The sequence below is a fragment of the Chlorocebus sabaeus genome, chromosome 16, assembly GCF_047675955.1.
Source record: "Chlorocebus sabaeus isolate Y175 chromosome 16, mChlSab1.0.hap1, whole genome shotgun sequence".
NCBI classification, from domain to species: Eukaryota; Metazoa; Chordata; class Mammalia; order Primates; family Cercopithecidae; genus Chlorocebus; species Chlorocebus sabaeus.
In genome coordinates this window covers 27,768,335-27,792,683 of record NC_132919.1, presented here as the reverse complement: position 1 = coordinate 27,792,683, position 24,349 = coordinate 27,768,335, and the positions used below count along the sequence as shown (strand labels likewise).

Sequence of the window (24,349 nt, the reverse complement as noted above, 5' to 3'; positions counted from 1 at the left end):
TAATGAATGCCGAGGTATCTTCCTTTAGAGATGAACTTTAGCATGAATTCCTCTTCCTGCTTAAACAAGCCGATACACTTGGCCACTCTGGTAGAGCTTGGTAACAATGCCAATAAAAGGAGTATTTGTGATTTTTCAGTCAAGCCACAAAGGATGACACCAGAAATTGCTTTGACTCATTATCACAATTTGCAGATATAAGATTGCATTCAGGAAGGCTTGAGAAGTTGTATATAGGGAGTGTCCAAGTACTCAGAGATGAAATGAATGCCCCAGGAAATAGTAAGTTTCCTTCATCGTCAGTGGGATATTCCCACTGATAATCCCATGATTATTATCCCATGATTCCCATGATAATTCCATCATCAGTGGGATATTCAAGCTAGACTGCCCCTTGGCACATATCATGGAGAGAACGTGTGGCAAGAAATGAGGATGAACTAGATCAGCTATCCAGTTTCTTCTCATCTAAGGTCTGTGAATTAAAATAAATAATGCTAATGATCTTAGTGTGTGTAACAACTTAAGGTGGGTTTCTGGACTCAAGGATCAGAAAACCACAGACCTGACCAGGATCCTGGGAGTTGAGAGATAACATAAATTTTAATACCCTGCTATAGTGACCAGAGTGAGTGTGTGTGTCTGTGGCTTTTGTTTGCTTGTTTAAGGTCTTGCTCTGTCACCTTGGCTAGAGTGCAGTGGTGCAATCTTGGCTCACTGCATCCTCAACCTCCTGAGCTCAAGTGATCCTCCCACCTCAGCCTCATAAAGTGATGGTACTACAGGCATAAGCCACCATTCCTGCCAGAGTGTTTTATTTTGTTTAGAGAAAGGGTCTTGCTCTGTCACCCAGGCTGGAGTGCCCAGGGGTGTGATCATGGTTTACTGCAGCCTCGACCTCCCGAGCTCAGGTGATCCTCCTACCTCAGACTCCTAAGTAGCTGGGACTACAGGCACACACCACCATGCCTGGCTAATTTTTGTATTTTTTGTATAAATAGGGTTTGTTACTATGTTACTCAGGCTGGTCTTCAACTGAACTCCTAGGTTCAAGGGATCTGCTCACCTCGGCCTCCCAAAAACTTGAGATTATAGGCGTGAGCTACTACACTTGGCCTCAGAATATATTTTTAAGATATACAATGATTATGCTCTAGTCACAATTGCGCAGAGGAGCTAAAGTTTTGAAGGTAAAGTGATACTTCATTGAAACAATAAGATACTCATGCATCAAAAGTCAGTCTCTAGTCCCTGTAGTCTTTCCTTGTAATAATGCAATAGCTTGCCTTAGTATTTAGTATGATTGAACAAAAAATTTCTCTCCAACTTCTTTGTCTCTGAATAGTAAATCAGTCTCCCTGTAACACTGGAATGTTACTATTTTTTAAGTCTCCAGAAACAAATATGTGCTGTTTATCTTCTGAAGTCCTCTGTGTACTAAGCCATGCTTGCCTGCTGTGGCATTTAGCAGAGCCTCATTGCACATTCTCTATCCACTGGTTGTTGCCTCACTTTTGTAGATCTAGCCTCGTGTGGCCTAACACTAACCAGTAGCATCTCTGTTTAATCAATAACCAGGCCTCCTGTTCTGGGCTAATAATTTCCCAGCAGGCGTACAATTCCCTGATAATTGATGGTACCTACAACAAATGCATTATTCAGTGGACAAATGGTGTTTGTGTGTTGATAGGATACTGAAGTAATAGTTTGGAGATGTGGGTTCCAGCTTCTACTTCATCGATGACTTAAGTGACCCTGAGAAAGTTATTTTATGAGTTGTTCCATATGAAAAGACTGGGAATGTGTATAGGCCTTAATTTATAAGGTCTGTTAGGATATAATGAGATAGTTAATAGCATACGGATCCCATTCTCCAAGACTCTATTTAATTCCTCAGCCAGAGCTCAAAGACCTCCATGATGAAGTGGCATCTGCTTTCAAATCACAATCTTTATTCTCTGATCAACATCTTATAAGGCTAAGAAGTTCCAGATGTTAATTGCACTGCAAAGTTGGGAAGGGCCTGGAAGAGCAGTACCTTTGAGCCTCATAGGTTGGGTTTGGGTTGCCCAGTTGAGGGCAAACTCTCCCCATCCCCACCCCCATATATGTACACACGCACTGCACTGATACCATGTCACAGCTCATCTGTTTCAAATCAATTTTGGTCAAAAGCCGTCTGCATTTCTATTTCCTATAGATGAAAGTCAGAGAGGATGTGACTTTTAAGATCTCACAGTTAGTGATGGGGCTAAGACCAGACCCAAATTAGTGCTCTTTATGCCATATGTTATTTGCCTTTTCCTAATCACTAAGATGGTACTCAACAATGTTCATTTTGAACTCCAAAACGTAAAGGATTTTAACAAAAGAGTGGGGGTTTCAGGGAATCTCTCTTCAGAGCTGCTGGGGTGCACAACTGCATGAGGGGAGCCATGCACATTTATCTATAAATGGCACTCTTTAAAGTTCACTGCACAGCCTGCACAGAGCTAACACCCTCAGCAGCCTGTCTCTCCCTGTATCCGTTAAGAACAAGTATCTGAAAATAGGGTGGCAAAAGGTAAAGTCATTAATTGCCCAGGATACATACAGGAAGACCCTGATTCTGCAGCTGACATCACGTGATGTAGGTGATGGCATAAGGGCTGTGAAGCTAGCTGACCATCATGATTAATTTTTTTTGTTTGTTTTTTTGAGACAGAGTCTTACTTTGTTGCCCAGGCTGGAGTGCAGTGGCGTGATCTCAGCTCACTGCAACCTCCACCTCCTGGGTTCAAGCAACTCTCCTGCCTCAGCCTCCCGAGTAGCTGGGACTACAGGCACACGCCACCACACCCAGCTAATTTGTGTATTTTTGTAGAGATAGGGTTTCTCCATGTTGGCCAGGCTGGTCTCAGACTCCTGACCACAAGTGATCCACCCACCTTGGCCTCCCAAAGTGCTAGGATTATAGGCATAAGGCACTGTGCCCGGCCTCCCATGACTAATTTTATGTTCAAATTTCTTTTACAATCAGGTAGATTTTAAATTCTTTTTTTTTTTGAGATGGAGTCTTGCTCTGTCGCCCGGGCTGGAGTGCAGTGGCCGGATCTCAGCTCACTGCAACCTCCGCCTCCCGGGTTCACATCATTCTCCTGCCTCAGCCTCCTGAGTAGCTGGGACTACAGGCGCCCGCCACCATGCCCGGCTAGTTTTTTGCATTTTTTTAGTAGAGACGGGGTTTCACCGTGTTAGCCAGGATGGTCTCGATCTCCTGACCTCGTGATCTGCCCGTCTTGGCCTCCTAAAGTGCTGGGATTACAGGCGTGAGCCACCACGCCCGGCCAGAATCTTTTTTTAGAGACGGAATCTCCTTATGTTGCCCAGGCTGGACCCCAAACTCCTGGGCTCAAGCAATCATCCCACCTCATCCCATCCTACTCCTGAGTAGGGGGGAACTATAGGTGTGAACCTCTATGCCGTAGAAATCTTGTGTTTTAATCCCATTGAGTTACTCCAAATTCAGGTGGGTATATTGAAAATACTGGAGATGAGGTCTGGGGTCTAATCCTGGCTCTGCAAGGCAAAGTCTAGCTCTGACACCCAGGCTGGAATGTAGTGGTATGATCATGGCTTACTGCAGCCTCAACCTTCCAGGCTCAAGCGATCCTCCCACCTCAGCCTCCCAAGTAGCTGGGACTACAGACATGTGTCACCATGCTTAGCTAATATTTTTATTATTTTTTTTTGTAGAGATAGGGTCTCACTATGTTGCCCAGGCTGTTCTCAAACTCCTGGTCTCAAGCAATCCTTCCACCTCAGCCTCTCAAAGTGGTATGACTGCAGGCATGAGCCACTGCATCTGGCTGCCACACAGCTGTTTGAGGCAAGCAAATTAGACACTATATAAATGTTAATCTCAAAATAGTTTAATATCGACATCCTAGGAGTTAAAAAACTGCCACTTTAAGTCTTCTTTTCAATATGGTAGGTACCTAAATTATACTTTAAAAAATGGTACTTAAAACTGTTTTCTTGGTTGGGTGTGGTGGCTCACGCCTGTAATCCCAGCACTTTGGGAGGCCGAGGCAGGTGGATCCTCTGAGGTCAGGAGTTCAAGACCAGCATGGCCAAGATGGAGAAACCCCATCTCTACTAAAAATACAAAAATTAGCTGGGCGAGGTGGCACACACCTGTAATCCCAGCTACTTCAGAGGCTGAGAGCCACAAGAATCACTTGAACCTGGGAGGCACAGGTTGTTGTGAGCCAAGATCACACCACTGCACTCCAGCCTGGGTAACAGAGACAGGCTGCTTCAAAAACAAAAAACAAACAAAAAACCCAAAAGCTATTTTCTTTTTTTTTTTTTTTTTGAGATGGAATCTCGGTCTGTCACCCAGGTCAGAGTGCAGTGGCCTGATCTTGGCTCACTGCAACCTTCGCCTCCCAGGTTCAAGTAATTCTCCTGCCTATGCCTCCTGAGTAGCTGGGATTACAGGCACCCACCGCCTGGCTAATTTTTGTATTTTTATTATTTATTTATTTAATTTTATTTTGAGATGTAGTCTCGCTCTGTTGCCCAGACTGGAGTGCAGTGGCACAATCTCAGCTCACTGCAAGCTCCGCCTCCCAGGTTCACGCCATTCTCCTGCTTCAGCCTCCCAAGTACCTTGGACTACAGGTGCCCGCCACCATGCCCGGCTAACTTTTTGTATTTTTAGTAGAGATGGGGTTTCACCGTGTATTTTTAGTAGAGATGGGGTTTCACCACGTTGGTCAGGCTAGTCTCAAACTCCTGACCTCAGATGATCTGCCTGCCTCAGCCTCCCAAAGTGCTGGGATTACAGGTTGAGCCATCACGCTTGGCCATATTTTCTTTTTAAATTAAAAAATATAAATCCCAGCCCCTAAGCATTTCCCCCTCTGAATTAGTCTTCTGACAAAAAAAAGTTACAGGGTTTTAAATAGGACTTGATTTGATGGTTTACTGCCCCCATACAGGGCTAAAATGTGATTTTTCAAATCTAGGGAGATAAGCCCAGATAAGACTACCTTTTGAGGCCTAGACCCAAGGGAACTGCTTACATTTATGGCTCCATGTATCGGAGTTGTAGTTATGCAGACCACAAGGTACAAATAAAACTTAAGAACTTGGATCAAGCAGTCAGAATTTCAACTAGAATAATCTCACACCCAGAACACAATAGGCCACTTCGCTCTGGGCAGACAGAAGGCAAGCCAATTAGACTAGAGGGTTTGTCTTTTTTTTTTTTTTTTTTTTTGACGGAGTCTCGCTCTGTTACCCAGGCTGAAGTACAGTGGCACGATCTCAGCTCACTGCAACCTCCACCTCCCGGGTTCAAGCGATTCTCCTGCCTCAGCTTCCCAAGTAGCTGGGATTACAGGCGCTCGCCACCACACCCAGCTAATTTTTCCATTTTTACTAGAGACAGGGTTTCACCATGTTGGCCAGGCTGGTCTCGAACTCCTGACCTCAGGTGATCCACTGACCTCAGCCTCCCAAAGTGCTGGGATTACAGACGCGAGCCATCACACCCAGACGAGGGTTTATATCTTTATCAGATGGTACACTCTTACCATCTGAGTGGTAATCCCATTTTTGTAACCCCAACATTCAGCACACTGCCTAAGGTTCAGTAATTATCCAACAGTCACTCAACAGAAAGAGTTTATCTTCATGGGAATAAAATTGCTTTAAAAAACTGGACAGACACTGTGTACTAAAATTACTTTATTACAGTTGATTTTTTTAAACATTTCCTTTGCTATGATACAAAGGATACTTACAAACAAAATATTACATATGACCTTGTTTTCGCTCTTATGTTCTGACAACTTGGTAACAGCTTTAAATGCACGATCTATACAATTAATACAGGTTATATATGAACTATAAGGTATGCTGAACCAGAAGAATACTGACAATATACTGTACAATAAGCCTTACCAGTTAGTGCTGTGGACCATTTATACCAAAAGGAAAATGCACATCTGTACAGTCACCTTTACCAGCTGGTGCTGACAGAAAGGGAGAGGCTTCTTCCCCAATGCAACCCTTGATAAGCCTCCACTGTGAGCGTCTGTTTGGTCCAAAAATCGAGAGGACAGTGTGTATTTAAAATTAGTTATTGGTAAAGTGGTAGAACATCACACTTTGAACACGATACTCTCTCAAAAAAATATCAGTCCCAGTTTTAAAAGACCACAAGTTCTTTGTCCACTATGAAAACCCTACAGGCTCAAGGGGTTTGGGAGATGAGAAGATGAAGGCTGCCAAAAAAGGAGGCAAGAAACCAAGCCAAAATCTAGGTCTTGCAAAATCATCATTTTTCCCTTCACCAAAGGGAACTAGAAATGTACAAATTCATTGATGAACCTCAATGATAGCATATCAGTTAGCTGATAACCCTCATTTTATCTGGACCCCTGACTTGTGGGAATAACTGAAATACATTGTGGATAACAGATACCACTTTTAGAAAAGAACCTCTTGCTTAGTTAACATATTCCCTTTAGCCACCAGAGCTGGTCCTGGGCTATTACAGGTGTGCATTCATCTCTCAATGGTCTACTCAGAAATGATAAGGTTACAGCTTTTTTTCTTTTCTTTTTTTTTTTTTTTTTTTTAAATAAAAAAGCAATTGACTGAAGCATTTTCTTTTTTTAGGTAAATAGCAAAAATAAAAATAAAAACCAACCCTGGCATTTGCACAAATAATGCAAATGGAGTGATATGGCCTTTAAGGAAGGGGTTAGTAGAAAGGAAGACGGAAGTGAAGAAAATCCAGAGAAAATGATGTACTAATTTTTTTCTTTTAAAAAATTTCTACATGTGCAAAAAAAAATCATGCTGTTTGAGGAAAACAAAGGGAAATGAGTACATAAAACTAAAAACATAAATACGTTTGGGTGACTGGTAAAAGTAGAAACCAACCTGGGTTACAAAAAGGATTATACATTCAAGATGCTCTTAAACCCAGTGGGATAACTTATGTTAAAACTGTGTTAATAGTTACGTTAAAAATCTCAAGTTTGTTTTTAAATCTTCACAATACAAGCAAAGCTGTTTTAAAATATACACTATACATATTTCTCATAGTCTCTTCAACCTCATTAATGCGCATTAGGCTTTTTCATATACTAAAACAAGGGGGTTCTGAAAGCTAATTTGCTCATAGTAACCCATCCATTATTTAAATGGTTGTCTTAAGTTTTAAGTGGGCTAAAAAACTTTAGCAGACTTACATAAATAGGATTTAGCAACACAAGTGTTAATTTAAAAAACTCTAAAGCATTTACAAATTATCAGATTGGAACAGTCTGGGGAAGTTATGTGCAGTATACTTTAAATGTTATTTACATCCAACCATTGCTTTTGTAAAAATTTCCTTAAAAAAAAAAAAAAAATTTGAGAATTAACCTGTTCTAGCAGAGAAGGATCAAAAAAGGAAAGGTAAAATGGGAACAAAATTATCTTCTAATAGAAACCCCACACACACATCCTTCTCTTTTCTTGGATTTTACTCAATGAAACCACCTGCAACTCCTAATAGGCTCATAGGTGTCAAGGTGTGATAAAATACCTTTGCAGATAAATTACTGGCCTTAAGAGGACTTTTTGTTTGTTTGTTTGAAATGTTTTCCCACCTTGTGTCTCCGGCTTGGATTATTCTTGGACGCATGTAATTAATTGGAGGGGCACTCCTAAGTAGGCACAATTCCCATTTAATGTGGAATAAAAGGCATAAAATGCTGTTACGAAGAAGGGTGGTGGTTTCTTTGATATTGTGAAATGCAAAGAAGGACAGCAGCACATTTGGAATGGGAACCAAAAGAGAGCTGTCTGGCAATACACCAGGACAGCCAACATCTTGATAAGTTATATATACATTTGTCTATGACAAAGGAAAAAGGGTTGGAAGGGTTCCAATAGCCTCTGGGTTTTTGGATACGTGCCAAACGGTCACATAGACCACCCAGAATCAGCAAATGTTGGGCAGTTACCTCCTTTAAAGTCACATAATTCACTCCATGACCATGTGCAATTTATGGTAACTATGTTCATGCCCAGGCAATGTATTTGGGGCTCAGAAAAAGCAAAATGTGCCACTGAGAGAATCCTGTTCCCTATATAATTGGTCTTCATGCTTTCAAGTGGCCCTAATATACCTTGGATACTAAGCCAAGCCATGCAAAAGCAAAGAGCACACACTTTTCATTAACACTGGTATCTCATTTCTAAACCACTGACCTCAGAGTTGCCATAGAAACATATTAACACGAGTACTGAAAGCATACAACTGAGAGTTCATGGATTTCTAAGAAATGCATTTCCCTCGTCTATGTTCATCAGCCTTTAATACTTTGGCTACAAGGCATATCAGAGAAAGGGAGGTTAAATTGGGTAATGACAAAAGAACATACGTAATGTTCCAGAAATGGGATCAATGTGCCAGCAATAAGCATAGTTCATTTCATTTGAAAATTCAGTTAAAGAGCCCAATAAACAGTTCCAAACCATTTTATCACCTGCATAATTTACATAAACATTAAAACACTTGCACTTTATAGACAAAACACACTTTTGTAAACATGGCCACTGGGGGAGAGAGGCTCCCTACCTCATTCATGATTGAGGACATGTGATCATTTATATTAAATAAAGTTATTTCACTGCAAAAGATCTCAAACCTGACCAATGATTAAGCTTTATTTCCCCCTGTTTAACAACATTTAAGTATTAATTCTAAAAATGTCACCTAGGATGGTTTCAGGGTTAGATGCTAGGACCACAACTGGTAATGACAGCAACTTCTCTCTAGCTGGCACAGACCTATAAACTTTAGTACAAAAACAAAAAAATACAGAAACTAGGTCAATTTGTTAGCTACATATTTACAGATAATTACATGATTTTTCACTCACAAGTGCTAAATACTTTGAGTGAAACAAAACTGTGCAGGTTGAATTACCCGTACTTTGGGGGGAATTCTGGGCATCAAGATACCCTTTTTCATTCATTCAAAAGTCTCATCTTCTCTCCACTTTTTCATGACAAACTACCTATAGATGTTCAGATTAGTATATCCAGTGGGCATCCTGGTGTTTCAGTGAGGATTAACCTTTTTCTCTACTTAAAGAATTCCTTGTATATTTAAAAACAAAACAATACAATACAATCACACAGACATATATACAAAAAAAAAAAAAAAAAAAAAAAAACCTCTGAAACTTCAAAAAGTTTAGATTGCTGGGAAACAGTTAACAGTGACGGTGACATAGTAAATGGCTCCCCAGTTTTAATTCTCTGCCTTTATTTTCTTTAAAGGATATCTATCTTTGGGTGGGTAGGAAGTGCAAGTTTAAGAAACCCACAACAGGCAGATAAGGTGCATGCTAATTTATATATTTCTTATGATCTAAAGACTACCATTAAGCCAGATGGAGTCTCTTCCCTTGTATGAGTGAAATTTTGGAAATCTGAATACAAACAAGGAGGAAAACATTAGTCAACATGACTTTAAAGGAACTACCAGAATTCAGCAGAAAATATAAAAGTACAATAAAGGAAGAGTTCTCAGCTTCACTTTCTTTTTCTAGACAGTGTTTAATAAAACTTACTTCTTTACAAATTAATAGTCATTTCCAATGCAGACCTATTGTAGTGATTTCATAAAAGTGCAGACAACATAACCAGACACAGCAAAACAGACTTCAATCAGTAGTCCTTGCATATAAGAGGCAAGTCTGCTAAGTGTACAGCCAACTCTTCATCCTTGAAGGAATCTGAGGATGGGAAATTTCCAGTTCTTAAAAACTAAGAGTGAGTGAGTCTCTTTTAAAAGGCAATGCTACAACCTGGTTGTGGGCACTATCATGTTAGATGGGGGAAAACAAAATAGAGAATTTGTTTTTCTTCAATAATGGTCTGCATTTTGGTAAACAGGTCAAAGATGACAGCCCAAGTTTTGACACTGCTCTTGGAGCATCTATCTAAGACAAGAGAATATCTTCTTCCATCATTATAGGAGATTCACACTTATATACCTTAAACATATTATTTTTTGACTTGAATACACAAGACACTTCACATTGTGAGCATAGGACAAAATGCAGGACCATTTAAACCTCCAAGGAAAAAGTTAATGTGTTGGAACAAATCTCTACTTGAATAGTAGTGGCTCGGAAGTGGTGGAAGGTGCACAAAGAACTTACTATTAGAGCAAGCAAGAAGAGGCAGGTAAAGGGAGAAAGCCCCTCACCCAATACCAAATCCTTCTCTCCCAGTGGCCATTTCCTGTTGATGTTACAGTTTAGGAGAATCTTAGATGTTTTAGCAGTAATTCCTTTCTTGGCTGTTTTGATCCTCAGCAAAGTATATAATTATTAGTATTAATGGAGTAAAAAAAGTAAGAGGATCAATGGTATCACTACTAAGAAATACATACAGAAAGCACATAAAGACTGTGTGATGTATTGGTTTTTTTTTTTTAATCATCTTTGCAGAGGAATCACCACCCGTGTTCTTACTTTCCATGGTTCATCTCTCTCTGCATTACTTATCTTTTATTGCATCACAACACAAACTTACAGAAACACTAACCGGCTCCTTCCCCAGCACCATTTTACTGCATTGCAACTTATGATTCCAAATTTTATTTAACGTCCTCTCCATTCACACAAATGCCAAGAGGGGATTAAAAAGGAAAAGACTGTATCTAATGACGACCTTCTCATAAATATCAACGCAGAGTACTCATTCTTAAGAAACACATGCATTCTTGCCTTAACTGAGGACTGAAATAACAAAACCAAACAAAAATAACAGAACTTTAAGTGCCCTGATGGAAATGTACAGTATGAGTTACATCCATCCATCTATCTATACACACACTTATATGTATATACAATATATACATACAAATGATAATAGCTATGCCAAAAATGTGCATATTTAACACAGTTTTAAAAAGCCAGTAGATCATGGTATAATACAATTTATTTCCACTAGTGAATGGCACAAATGGAGAAATGCAAAGGAGGTGTTTCAAGTACAATGAAGTCATTTTTCACAGGTGAAAATAAATAGTATTATTCCAGTGTCCAACACAATATATTCTATAAAAGTTTAAAATGCCAGACATTTAGTATTTACAGAAATAGAAAGTCACTAAAGTCTGCTTTATGGTCTGAAAAAGACACTCATAGAGTTTTCAATTTTTGAAAAGGGGGTGAGAAAAAAATTGGTGGAGGTGGGAGGGAGTGTCCAGGATAGTTTCTTTAGTGTACTGAATGTTTGCCTGATGTCTAGGCAACCAAATATCATAATGACTATGCTAAAATGTTCCATTTACCAACAAATCCTTGACCTAGAGTACTAAGCATATTACACCAGTGTGTGTGGCTTCAAATGTAAGACTCTTTATCTGTAGGTATTGAAATGGCAAATAAGAATTGCAGCTCTGAAAATATAATATAAACACATTTTTCAGATAACATTATACAAACAAAAATACTTTTGGATACTAGAATTTGGGGTTTGAGCTGACTTCAATAAGGGGAGGAAAAAAGATGTGCAAAGGGAAGGGAGCTCAGTTTGGAATAATATATTTCAAAGTATGTGGCTTTGCATTTTTAAAATGCTAACCAAAAAAAATGGGAGATAGAGTGACACCAAGGAACTTTTTACAGCCAGCCTCTGGATACCAGATATAGCATTTACAACTTCTTGATATGCTACACAAATTTTCCACACTTTTAATTTTCTAAAAGACATATATAGTGAGTGAACACCAACACTGGGAAGGAGGTAGTGTTAATTTGATCAAATATTGATATTTGCCCACTGATTCCCCAGAAAGTGCTTGCTCTTTCCCTAGGATATCTCAAAACCTTTCCAATTTTTCTGCTACAAGCTTTACTCTGTGATGGTTCCTACCATGTATGAGATTCCTCAGAAGCTAGATCTCACAAACATATACAAACCAATTAATTTGAATCATTTTTGTAAACTATATATATACTTTAAAATTAACTTAATGGTAAAATCCAGGCAGAGTCATGATCTACATGTAAAACAGGTGGCCAAATAATTACATTAGATAAAAAACCCTACTGGAGATCTGAATGGACTCAGTAACTCAATTTGACTTAAATTTAAGTCCACAACTGGACTTTAAAATGTACCACCAGTAGTATTTTGGGTTTGAAAGAGTTTTGTATGCAAAACTAATCTGCTTCCCTATTCCACCCATCCAGTAGTACAGAGCAGCCAGATCTATGAATAATTTTTAAGGGTATCAAATTATATTTTTGATATTTTATTAAATTCTAAAGCTCTCTCTTATCGTTTTACACCAAATACGTAGATTTCTCAATTTGTTGGAAACACTATAATACCTGAATGCAAAAAAGATACTGAGACGACCGAAAGCCCCTTTCACTGATATTTTAAGTACATGTCATATTTACCTAAAAACTGGTGACCTGGAGCATGGCCGAAAGGACAACACTTAAGAGTGCTTCTTGAAACACTGCCTAAAATTTTGTGTGAACTCTATGGTGATCTTGGTTTTAAAAACATTTACATTAAAACATTAATTTCCTTCCAGTTTCCTGAATCTCAGAAACTCCTACAGGTGAGGATTCATGGCAACTCGACTGACATACCTGGGGAAGATTTAAAATTTGGTTGAGAAAACCAGGATTTCAACAGTGATAGATTGATTACTATTTGGTCATTAGTTTGGTCTAGGCAAAGAGTGCCACTGAGAGGGACTTAAGAGATTTCTACCTTGGAGCCCCCTGACTATAGGAGAAGCAGGATCCAGAGTTAGCAGCAAGGATTCTTCAAGACAACTTGGAAGGGAGCAGGACAGTAACTTGTAAGAAACTCTGATTTGTCACTGAAAAGGATATTTTTCTTCAAGTCATACTCACAGCTTCCTACCCACCTCCAACTCAATTTCTATACAAAAAATGGAAAACCATGAAAACAACTGACTTTTTAGCATTGGGTTCATCCTTCATTGTACAACAAAACAAAACAGAACAAAACAAAACAAAACAAAACATGTGCCCCCTGAAAAAGAGTTAGCTTTCGTCAAGAGATTCCCTGACCACTATAACTTACTTTTACTTTTTTTTCTTAATTGGCCAAACTTCCTAGTTCCTTTTCAGTAGTACTTTAGCACTGAGGCTTGAGACTTGTGGAAGTGGTGTTTCCTATTGTGTGATGTTAACTTGATGCCAAATGGCCACTAAGTCTCAACGAACTAGAAGTTTGTGAAGTACTGCAGCAATGAAAACAGCAATTAAAAATAGAGGACCTGCACATGCAGCAAAATCTACAGTGGTGATGAGGATTAGTCAGCAGCTGGTAAAGTCATTGGCTCAGTGACTCCTGGTTCACTGTGGCAACTAAACATTTAAATAATTGGCTATTCTACTTGTAAACAGAAAATCACATAAGCCAAAAGGAGATAATAATTATGTCTATGTAGTGTGATGAGAATTTCAATAGATGGCAATTTGCAAATATGGCATCATTCAAATACCTCTGGCATTTGATTTGTATTGGCTATATGTCTTTCTTTTTGTACAAACAAAATAAAAGTACTGTTTGGGGTCTTGGGCGTTATAGAGCTTAGCTAGGATGAGATATCACAGTATAAGCAACAAAACATCAGGACATGTAAGCTTCACCTCACTCTGCTGCGGGACATACCCACCATATGAACTTTCTGGGCCCCTCTCACCCTTCTGGTCTTCCCCATTGAAGGCTCACAGGTTTGTTAATGCAATCCCCACACAACTTGTGATCTCCTTAAGTACCCCCATCTTATCATAATACAAAGAAGGCACAACTGAATGGACAAAAATCACTCACAAGCCTATGAAGCATTCAGGAAAAAAAAAAACTAGGTTGTTTTCTACTCTCCGAAAAAGTCAATGCAGTCCTTTAGTGTTCATGGATTTCTACACTTGATCTTAGCCAAAAGGCCGAGAAGCAATGTGTTCATGGATTTCTGCTTCCTTTTTTTAGTCCAAATGAGGCTGAGAAGTCAGATCAATTTAATAACAAATAAATACATTGGTGAGGGGATGCAGGTGTGTACCAGTAATAACTTATTTCAACATATGCTGCCTGCTGTGAGTGGCTCATAAGAATTTGGGATATGGGATAAAAAGGCTTTATATCTTTTCAGAAACTTCTTACGATACAGACACCCAAAAGTGATAACTGAAGCCACTTTGCTGTGTTTTATTTTTGCCGTGTTCAGAAAAATCCCCTATCTAGCCAATTATTTCCACCACATGCATAATATATGTGTATATATGTGTATATATATACACACACATACACATTTATTTTTAATATCAACTCCACTTTTCAAAATTTCCCCAAAAGTTAAAAACACAAACAAACCCGGCAGCCAAGTACTATGACATCCCAATTAGTAAACACAAAACAGAACGCTTTACAAAAATGAATAAAATATACCATATGCACTCAGCTTCCACACTGTAGTACCCAAGTGAGGAGGCTGCTGTGACGATGTCTGTAGGCAGTTTCTTTTGGCAGACAGCTCCAGCGGAATTGCCACTCTCAATTATTAAGTTATGTATAAGACATGTGTGACCCATTGGATATTTGTGAAGTGACACTCGTGCTTCTGCTCATGCCCTGCTCCGTCCGTCCCCCAGAAGCTGTCCGCCTCAGAGCCTGGGGGCTATTGCGGACTCCCATACTGCTACCTCGAGGTACCCCTTGCATTGGCCCTGAGGGGTGACCCCATGGCTGGGGTCCACCTTGCATTGGATGGCCCCAAGCTTGTGGTGGGCCACCCATGGGATGACCCCAGTGAGGTCCAGGACCCCCAGTAGGGTTGTGTGACCAACCAGAAGCTCCTGGGTAGCTGTGGCTGAATGCCTCAGGGGAGAGATTAGAAAGGACCATATTACTAAAACCTAATCTCATGCTTTCAGAGTCAAAAGCTTCAATTTCTCTGGCTTGACGTTCCAACAGGCTTCGTATTCGTTCTGTGCGCTCATTCTGCAAAGCCAACATCTCTTCTTCAATCTGTTGGAGATTGGACGAAGGAAGAAAAATGAAAGCCAATTTATTTTTTTTAAGTCTATAAATAAAGGAAGCAATAATCATTCAGTTTTGAAGTGGCTATTCTATGGATGTACATTTGTCCATGAGTTTCAAATTTTATTTAAATTTTTCCCTTTATTAAAAAAATTTTAAAGTTTTTATATATTCAGGGGGTACAACTGCAGATTTTTTTACATGCATGTATTGCATAGTGGTGAAGTCTGGGCTTTTAGTGCACCCATAACTTGAATAGGGAACACTATACCCAACAGGTAATTTTTCATCCCTCGCTCATCTCCCACCCTCCCACCTTCTGTAGTCTCTAGTGTCTATTATTTGACGCTATGGATATACATTTAAAAATCAAGGCCGGGCGCGGTGGCTCACGCTGGTAATCCCAGCACTTTGGGAGGCTGATGCAGGCGGATCCTGAGGTCAGGAGACAGAGATCATTCTGGCTAACATGGTGAAACCCCATGTCTACTAAAAATACAAAAAATTAGCCAGGCATGGTGGTGGCAGGCCCCTGTAGTCCCAGCTACTCGGGAGGCTGAGGCAGGAGAATGGTGTGAACCTGGGAGGTGGACGTTGCAGTGAGCCGAGATCACGCCACTGCACTCCAGCCTTGGCGACAGAGTAAGACTCCATCTCACAAAAAAATAAAAAACAAAAAATAAATAAAAATAAAAAGAGATGTCCCTTAGGAATCAGGGAATCAGTATAATTTATATTTTTTAAATGTGTAAAATCAAGTTTTGGTTTTTTTTTCCAAGACGGAGTCTTGCTCTGTTGCCCAGGCTGGAGTGGAATGTCACTGTCTCAGCTCACTGCAACCTCTGCATCCTGGGTTCAAGCGATTCTCTAGCCTCAGCCTCCCGAGTAGCTGGGATTACAGGCATGCACCACCACATCCAGCTAATTTTTGTATTTTTAGTAGAGACGGGGTTTCACCATGTTGGCAAGGCTCATCTTGAACTGCTGACCTCAGATGATCCTCCCACTTCAGCCTCCCAAAGTGCTGGGATTGGGGATTTGCGATAATAGGGGAAATTTAGACAGGTTTTTAAAAATTATTATGAATTCTGTTAGATATCACAGTGGAATTATGATTCCGTTAAAGTCAAAAGTCCTATCTGGGTCAGGTGTGGTGGATCACGCCTGTAATCTCAGCACTTTGGGAGGCTGAGGCGGGTAGATCACTTGAGGTCAGAAGTTAGAGACCAGCCTGGCCAACATGGTGGAACCCCATCTCTACTAAAACTATAAAAATTAGCTGGGCGTGGTGGCACACGTCTGTAATCCCTGCTACTTGGGAGGCTGAGGCAGAAGTATCACTTGAACCTGGTAGGCAGAGGTTGCAGTGAGCAGAGATCACACCACTGCACTCCAGCCTGGGCAACACAGTAAGACTCCATCTCAAAACAAACAAACAAACAAACAAACTGAATAAAAATTTTTTCATGGGAAGCAAATACAAATAAAAAACTGCAATAGAATGGGTTAAGGTATTTGTAAGGATACTACAGAAATAAAAAAATGTATCGAGGCCGGGCACGGTGGCTCATGTCTGTAATCTCAACATTTTGGGAGGCCGAGGCAGGTGGATCACTTCAGGTCAGGAGGTGAGACCAGCCTGGCCAAGATGGCGAAACCTCGTCTCTACTAAAAATACACAAATTGGCCAGGTGCGGTGGTTCATGCCTGTAATCCAAGCACTTTGGGAGGCTGGGGTGGCCAGATCACTTGAGGTTGGGAGTTCGAGACCGGCCTGACCAACATGGAGAAACCCCATCTCTAGTAAAAATACACGATTAGATGGGCATGGTGGCACATGTGTGTAATCCCAGCTACTCGGGAGGCTGAAGCAGAATTGCTTGAACCTGGGAGGCGGAGGTTGCGGTGAGCCGAGATAGCGTCATTGCATTCAAGAGTGGGCAACAAGAGTGAAACTCCGTGTCAAGAAACAAAACAAAACCCAAAAACAAAAACCAAAATTAGCTGAGAGTGGTGACAGGTGCCTGTAATCCCATCTACTCAGGAGGCTGAGGCAGGATAATCACTTGAAACTGGGAGGCGAAGGTTGCAGTGAGCCAAGATTGGGCTACTGCACTCCAGCCTGGGGAACAGAGTGAGACTTAGTCTCAAAAAAAAAAAAAAAAAAAAAAAAAAGTATCGAACTTTTTTTTGCTCTATAGGGGAGGAAAAGTGGAGCAGATGAGTCTCAAAGAAGATGGTACAGACATACAGACATTTGGTATCTTTCCCTGAGAAGAATGATCCATGTTTAAGTCCTCCTTCAACCTTCATATAAAATGCCTCTCTAATGCCTTTTTAATAACATGTTTTAGAATAACAATTTTCAAACTCTTCTTACTCCAGTCTATCCTGGCCTGTTTGTAATTTCTCGCAAACATTTCTTATTTTATCATTTCTCCACGCCTTTACACATTCCTTGTGTTCCTGCTTAACCTATTCTTCCTTCAGAAAGCACTCTTTATTCCATCTCCCTGAGATTTCTTTGCCCCACTTTCCCTCCCCTATAGAGTAAATCACTCCTATACTTTTGTATTTATGCTGTACCTTATGAAATGTTATTATATCTTGCCACATTCTACTGCAATTTTTGCTTTTTTTTGAGACAGGGTCTTGCTCTGTCAGCCCGGCTGGAGTGCAGTGGCGCGATCTTGGCTCGCTGCAACCTCCACCTCCCAGGCTCAGGCAATCCTCTCACCTTACCCTCCTGAGTAACTGGGTATTTCTACTAAAAATACAAAAATTGGCTGGGCGTGGTGGCTCACACCTGTAATCCCAGCACTTTGGGAGGCTGAGGTGGGCAGATCACCTGAGGTCGGGAGTTCGAGACCAGCCTGACCAACATGGAGAAACCCCATCTCTAGTAAAAATACACGATTAGACGGGCGTGGTGGCGCATGCCTGTAATCCCAGCTACTCGGGAGGCTGAAGCAGGAGAATCGCTTGAACCCGGGAGCCGGAGGTTGCAGTGAGCTAAGATAATGCCATTGCACTCCAGTCTGGGCAACAAGAGTGAAACTCTGTCTCAAAAAAACAAAAAACAAAACAAAACAAAACAAAAAAAAACAGGCATGCACCACCACCCCCGGCTAATTTTCTGTATTTTTGGTAGAGAAGTTTCACCATGTTGCCCAGGCTGCTCTCAAACCCCTGATGTCAAGTGATCCGGCCTCTTCTGCAATTTTTTATTTGTTTCCTACGCAAAAATATGTTTGTTTGTTGTTTTTTGAGACAGGGTCTGGTCTGTCGCCCAGGCTGGAGTGCAGTGGTGCAATCTTGGCTCACTGCAACCTCTACCTCAAAGGTTCAAGCAATCCTCCACACCCCAGCCTCCAAAGGAGCTGACAGGTGCACACCACTACACCCAACTAATTTTTGTATTTTTTTTTTTCTGTAGAGGTGGGGTTTCGCCATGTTGCCAAGGCTGGTCTTAAACTCCTGAGCACCAAGTGATCCGCCCCCCTTGGCCTTCCAAAGTGCTAGGATTACAGCATAAGCCACTGCACCTACCCCCAAATTTTAATTCTTACTTAAAAACATTACTAACCATGATGTTAATACTAAGAGAAATCTTGAGAGAAAAGTAAATGAGATGATAAAACAAAGTCATTTATACTCTGGAAATACTACTACTTTTCATATCTATATATTTCACATATAATTTAACATTTATAGTTGTGTTATCTAAAAATTTAATGTAAATGAAGGATGACAAATATTGAAACAAGACTTCATGTACATGTGAGGCTCATTTTGTTTGTGTCTCAACCTAAATGAACAATTTTTGGTTCACTTGGAGACTTACAACAATCTTCAAACAGAATGATTTTTCACCTAGAATCAACTAACATTCACTCCAGTTCCATTTCTATTTATTTTCAGATATCTCCTCATCTGTATGTACAACTGGCAAGCATAAAGTGCACAAATTACAGCTTCTAGGATTTTACAAAGTTTTTGTAGAGAGGGTACAGGGTCTTAGTGATTGCTAATTGACCCCAGCCTGCCTTGTAGTCACATACTTCGCTTGAAAGGTAAAATATTAGCCATAAAAACCAAGTAACATCTTGAAGCACTATAGATGTACCATCCTTTGTTCTTTTACTCTTTTAAATACTAATTGTATGCATTTTTCCATTATGAAATGAATAAAACCATATTTAAAAAAGAAACAGAAAAAAAATCAACCTATCACATTAACATAGCCACTACTAACATTACTTCAAGTAGGATTTGTCTTTTAAAATTTTGTTAAACACATCACAAACATTTTTCCTTATTAGTACTGTTTATGCAGACATCATTTAAATGGCTGAGTAAGATTTTATTGTTGGCTTGGCCATATTTACTTTTTTTTTTTCAGACGGAGTCTTGCTCTGTTGCCAGGCTGGAGTGCAGTGGTGTGATCTCAGCTTACTGAAACCTCTGCCTCCCAGGTTCAAGCGATTCCCCTGCCTCAGCCTCCTGAGTAGCTGGGATTATAGGCACACACCACCATGACCAGGTAATTTTTGTATTTTTAGTAGAGATGGGGTTTCACCATTTTGGCCAGGCTGGTCTTGAACTTCTGATCTTGTGATCCACCTGCCTCAGCCTCCCAAAGTGCAGGGATTACAGGCATGAGCCACCGCGCCCAGCCATATCTCTATTTTAAATAGGTTGTTTTAAACTATTATAAAGTTGTTATAATTAACACTTATGCAGTGTTTTTTCTGTAATTTGGATTTCTTTTCCTCGAAGCTTTTTTTTTTTTTTTTTTTTTTGAGGTGGAGTTTCGCTCTGTCGCCCAGGCTGGAGTGCAGTGGCCGGATCTCAGCTCACTGCAAGCTCCGCCTCCCGGGTTCACGCCATTCTCCTGCCTCAGCCTCCCGAGTAGCTGGGACTACAGGCGCCCGCCACCTCGCCCGGCTAGATTTTTGTATTTTTTAGTAGAGACGGGGTTTCACCGGGTTAGCCAGGATGGTCTTGATCTCCTGACCTCGTGATCCGCCCGTCTCGGCCTCCCAAAGTGCTGGGATTACAGGCTTGAGCCACCGCGCCCGGCCTTCCTCAAAGTTTTAAACACTTAACATTTACAAGGCTAAATGTACAACTCCAGGCCAGGCGCAGTGGCTCAGGCCTGCAATCCTAGCACTTTGGGAGGCCGAGGTGGGCAGATTGCTTGAGCCTAGGAGTTCGAGACCAGCCTGAGCAACATGGAGAAACCCCATTTCTACCCTTGCCTCCTCCAAAAAAAAAAAAAAAAAATCAGTGGTCATGGTGGTGCATGCCTGTAGTTGTGAGGCTGAGGTGGGAGGACTGCTTGAGCATGGGAAACAGAGAATGCAGTGAGCTGAGATTGTACCACTGGACTCCAGCCTGGGCAATAGAGTGAGACTGCTGAAACAAACAAACAAAAAAACCAAATAAGTATACATACACGCAACTCCAAATTGCTTTCCAAGATGTATTAGCACTGTATAAAAGTGTTACTGTACCTTCACCAATGAGTCAATGAGTACTGATTTTATGCCTGCATTGTAATGGCTTTGTATTAACATGCAGTTTTTGGTTAGGATATTAAATAAGACTAAGATGCTAATTAATGCTGTTTAACTCTTAACCACCAGGTGGAGCTAAAATTACAATCACACTTTAATAGTGCCGATATTTCTCTTGTAACACCATTCTTGAAATACCATAGGGAGTTTTTCATTTAGTGATAATACTGAAGCCTAAAAGAAAACTTTAAATTTTAAATATAAAAGTTTGAATGAGACCACCGGGCGCTGTGGCTCACGCCTGTAATCCTAGCACTTTGGGAGGTCGAGACAGGTGGGTCACGAGGTCAGGGAATCGAAACCATCCTGACTAACACGGTGAAAACCCGTCTCTACTGAAAATACAAAAAAAGCAGCTGGGTGTGGTGGCGGGCGCCTGTAGTCCCAGGTACTCGGGAGGCTGAGGCAGGAGAATGGCGTAAACCCGGGAGGCGGAGCTTGCAGTGAGCGGAGATCCGGCTACTGCACTCAAGCCTGGTTGGAGCTTGCAGTGAGCGGAGATCATGCCAATGCACGCCAGTCTGGGTGACAGAACGAGACTCCGTCTCAAAAAAAAAAAAAAAAAAAAAATTTTGGAATGAGACAGATTTAGGAAATTTGCACATGGAACAAACGATATTTTTCAAAATTTATGTTTCTATCTTTCTCATCTAATTTTTATTTATTTTTTTTGAGACAGAGTCTCACTCTGTCGCCCAGGCTGGAGTGCAGTGGTGCTATCTCGGCTCACTACAAGCTCCGCCTCCCCGGTTCACGCCATTCTCCTGCCTCAGCCTCCCGAGCAGCTGGGACTTACAGGTGCCCGCCACTACGCCTGGCTAATTTTTTTTGTATTTTTAGTAGACACAGGGTTTCACCATGTTAGCCAGGATGGTTTTGATCTCCTGACCTCGTGATCTGCCCGCCTTGGCCTCTCAAAGTGCTGGGATTACAGGCGTGAGCCACTGTGCCTGGCCTCTCATCTTATTTTTTGAGACGGAGTCTAGCTCTGTCACCCAGGCTGGAGTGCAGTGGCGTCATCTTGGCTCACTGCAACCTCTGCCTCCCAGATTCAAGGGATTCTCCTGCCTCAGCCTCTGGAGTAGCTGGGATTACAGGCGCCTGACACCACACCCGGTTAATTTTTGTATTTTCAGTAGAGATAGTGTTTCATTATGTTGGCCAGGCTGGTCTTGAACTCCTGACCACAGGCGATCTGCCCCCCTCGGCCTCCCAAAGTGCTGGGATTACAGGCATGAGCCACTGTGCCTGGCCTTAGCTTTCTCATCTTGAGTAAGAAATAAAATTGAGTTAATATTTAGATGCAAATACCTCTCAAGCCAGTAATAAAGACAGCTCTGCTAGAGAAATAGTAATATCTTATATCTTATTGAGGTGATATTTTTAAGATTTTTTTTTTTTTTTTTTTTTTTTTTTTGAGACAGGGTATCGCTTTGTAACCCAGGCTGGAGTGCAGTGGCATGATCTCAGCTCACTGCAGCCTCTAACTCCCGGACTCAAGCGATCCTCTCACCTAAATCTCCCTAGTAGCTGGGACTATAGGAGTGTGCCACCACACTTGGCCAATTTTTGTATTTTTTGTAGAGGCAGGGTTTTGCCATATTGCCCAGGCTGGTCTTGAATTCCTGAGCTCAAGCGATCTGCTTGCCTCCGCCTCCCAAGTGCTGGGATTATAGGCATGAGCCACAACACCTGGTTTAAAATATATTTTTTACTTTAATAAGGCATTCTATTTTTAGCACAAGAACTATAGGAAATAGAGGAAAAATCTACAGGCCTATGGTCCAGAAACAATGACAACTTTAGGAAGATCATTAGGTAAGTATTAAATGCAATGACCAACGGACCTAAGACTACATCAGTTGTTGGGAATTTAAGACTCAAGAGTTCTGGAATGTATCTCTGAATCCTGGATACAATTGATAATCGACCACTGTTTTATTTATTCATTTATTTTGAGACAGGATCTTGCCCTGTTGCCCAGGCTAGAGTGCAGTGGTGCAGCCATAGCTTACTGCAGCCTCAACCTTTTAGGCTCAATCCATCTTCCCGCCTCAACCTCCCAAGTAGCTGGGACCACAGGAGCGAGCCACCACACTCAGCTACTTTTTAAAAATTTTTGTAGAGATAGGGTCTCCCTGTGTTGCCCAGGCTGGTCTCGAACTCCTAGGCTCAGACCATCTTCCCGCCTTGGCTTCCAAAGTGCTGGGAGGCCTAAGCCCAGCCTAACCTCCACTTCTTGCAACAAATGCCTTTCTTCTCTTTACCTTTCAAAACCTTTTGTCCATCACCCTTTTCCCTAATACACACACACATACCTTAGTATCCCAAAGGATGGAAATTTGGGGATTCTAGTTCTATTTTCTAATATATCTGACAAGAATAATTCAGAAAAAGTAAAGATGTGCATCTAGAAACAACATTTTTTCAGCCTGACTTTTCACCTGTGTGGAACTGATTTTACCTTCTATCCCTCAGTAATCCTCTACCAATCTGTATAGCTCCAGGCCAAGGATATATGAGTAAAGTATATATTCCTGATCCTTTGTCCCTGGCTCTCTCAGGCAATTAATGCAGCTCTCTTTCTTCACTATTTAAGTCTTTCTCCAACCTCCTTAGGTAGAGCAAGCTAGGAACACAGAAGTGAGGAACATGGATTCATAGCTGCTACTCTCAAATTCAACTGACTGTCTTTACACACCCATATCTTTTCTCTAGTAATTACTACTTAATTATATTCCCTTGATTTCTGGAGCTCATTAATGATAAGGTTCATCAGTGAATCAGTAATTTTAAAGAAAAAACTGCTGCCATAACCAGAATTCAGGAAATGTGGTTTTGTGAAAGAAATCTAATGTGACCCCTGCCAACATGAAAATATATTTACAAAACGCTTTTGACAAAAGCTAATTTGAAAACAATGATTTTCCCTTCTATTACTTATACCTTTTGTTCTAAGAGTGCCCTCCGGAGGGAGACCCTCTGTTCAAGCTCCCGAAGCTCTCGATCATGTTGTGCCTCAGCTTGCATCTTGATTTTGCTCTGATATGCATTCAGCAGCTCCAGTTCCTGCTGCAGCTGCATCTTCAAAACCTGGCATTCTGCTTCCTGTGCTTCATCCAAACGCAGCTGAGAGAGAGAGGAAAAAAAAAAAACGAAACAGATATATCCTACTGTTAGCTATCAATGCATGACCTATGGATTCTGTCTTTTATCTTGGAGTAAACATCTCTGAAAAAGAAAGGCAGAATAACTAACAATAGTATTATGAAGATAAAGCTATCATAAGCTATTTGGAGGATGCCTGAATAACCACATTTTTCTTAAGAAAAACCTAGAATCTCTTTAGATCTCTGAATCTCTTCCTCTGTAGTGGAAATAACTATAGAACAAAGACCAGCAAACCATAGTCTACAAGCAAAGTATGGGAAGGTGCCTGTTTTTTGTCTTTTACAGCCCATGAGTTAAGAATGATGTTTCATTTTGAAAGGGTTACATCTTAAGCGGTCATGTAAGTACCCACATAATAGCCTTAGTTTTGCCTCCTGTCTAAAAAGTCTTTTTTTTTTTTTTTTTTTTTTTTGAGACGGAGTCTCGCTGTATCGCCCAGGCTGGAGTGCAGTGGCCGGATCTCAGCTCACTGCAAGCTCCGCCTCCCGGGTTTTTACGCC

At 40.9% G+C, this 24,349-nt stretch overlaps 1 protein-coding gene and 1 non-coding gene across 3 annotated transcripts in view; both read right to left on the bottom strand.

Moving 5' to 3' along the window:
* Positions 1-5,719: 5,719 nt before the first annotated feature.
* TAOK1 (TAO kinase 1) overlaps positions 5,720-24,349 on the bottom strand; it is a 169,684-nt gene continuing 151,054 nt past the window's right edge. For both annotated transcript variants that reach the window (XM_073004795.1, XM_073004796.1), the window contains 2 exons: positions 23,625-23,807; positions 5,720-15,087 (listed from right to left, as the gene is read on the bottom strand). In XM_073004795.1, the coding sequence (XP_072860896.1) occupies positions 14,626-15,087; positions 23,625-23,807 (645 nt within the window). In that variant the 3' untranslated portion in view covers positions 5,720-14,625. The remainder of the gene's footprint in view (positions 15,088-23,624; positions 23,808-24,349) is intronic.
* LOC119621977 (U2 spliceosomal RNA) lies at positions 13,830-14,018 on the bottom strand. The gene has a single exon (XR_005238606.1). It is a non-coding gene; the product is annotated as a U2 spliceosomal RNA (small nuclear RNA).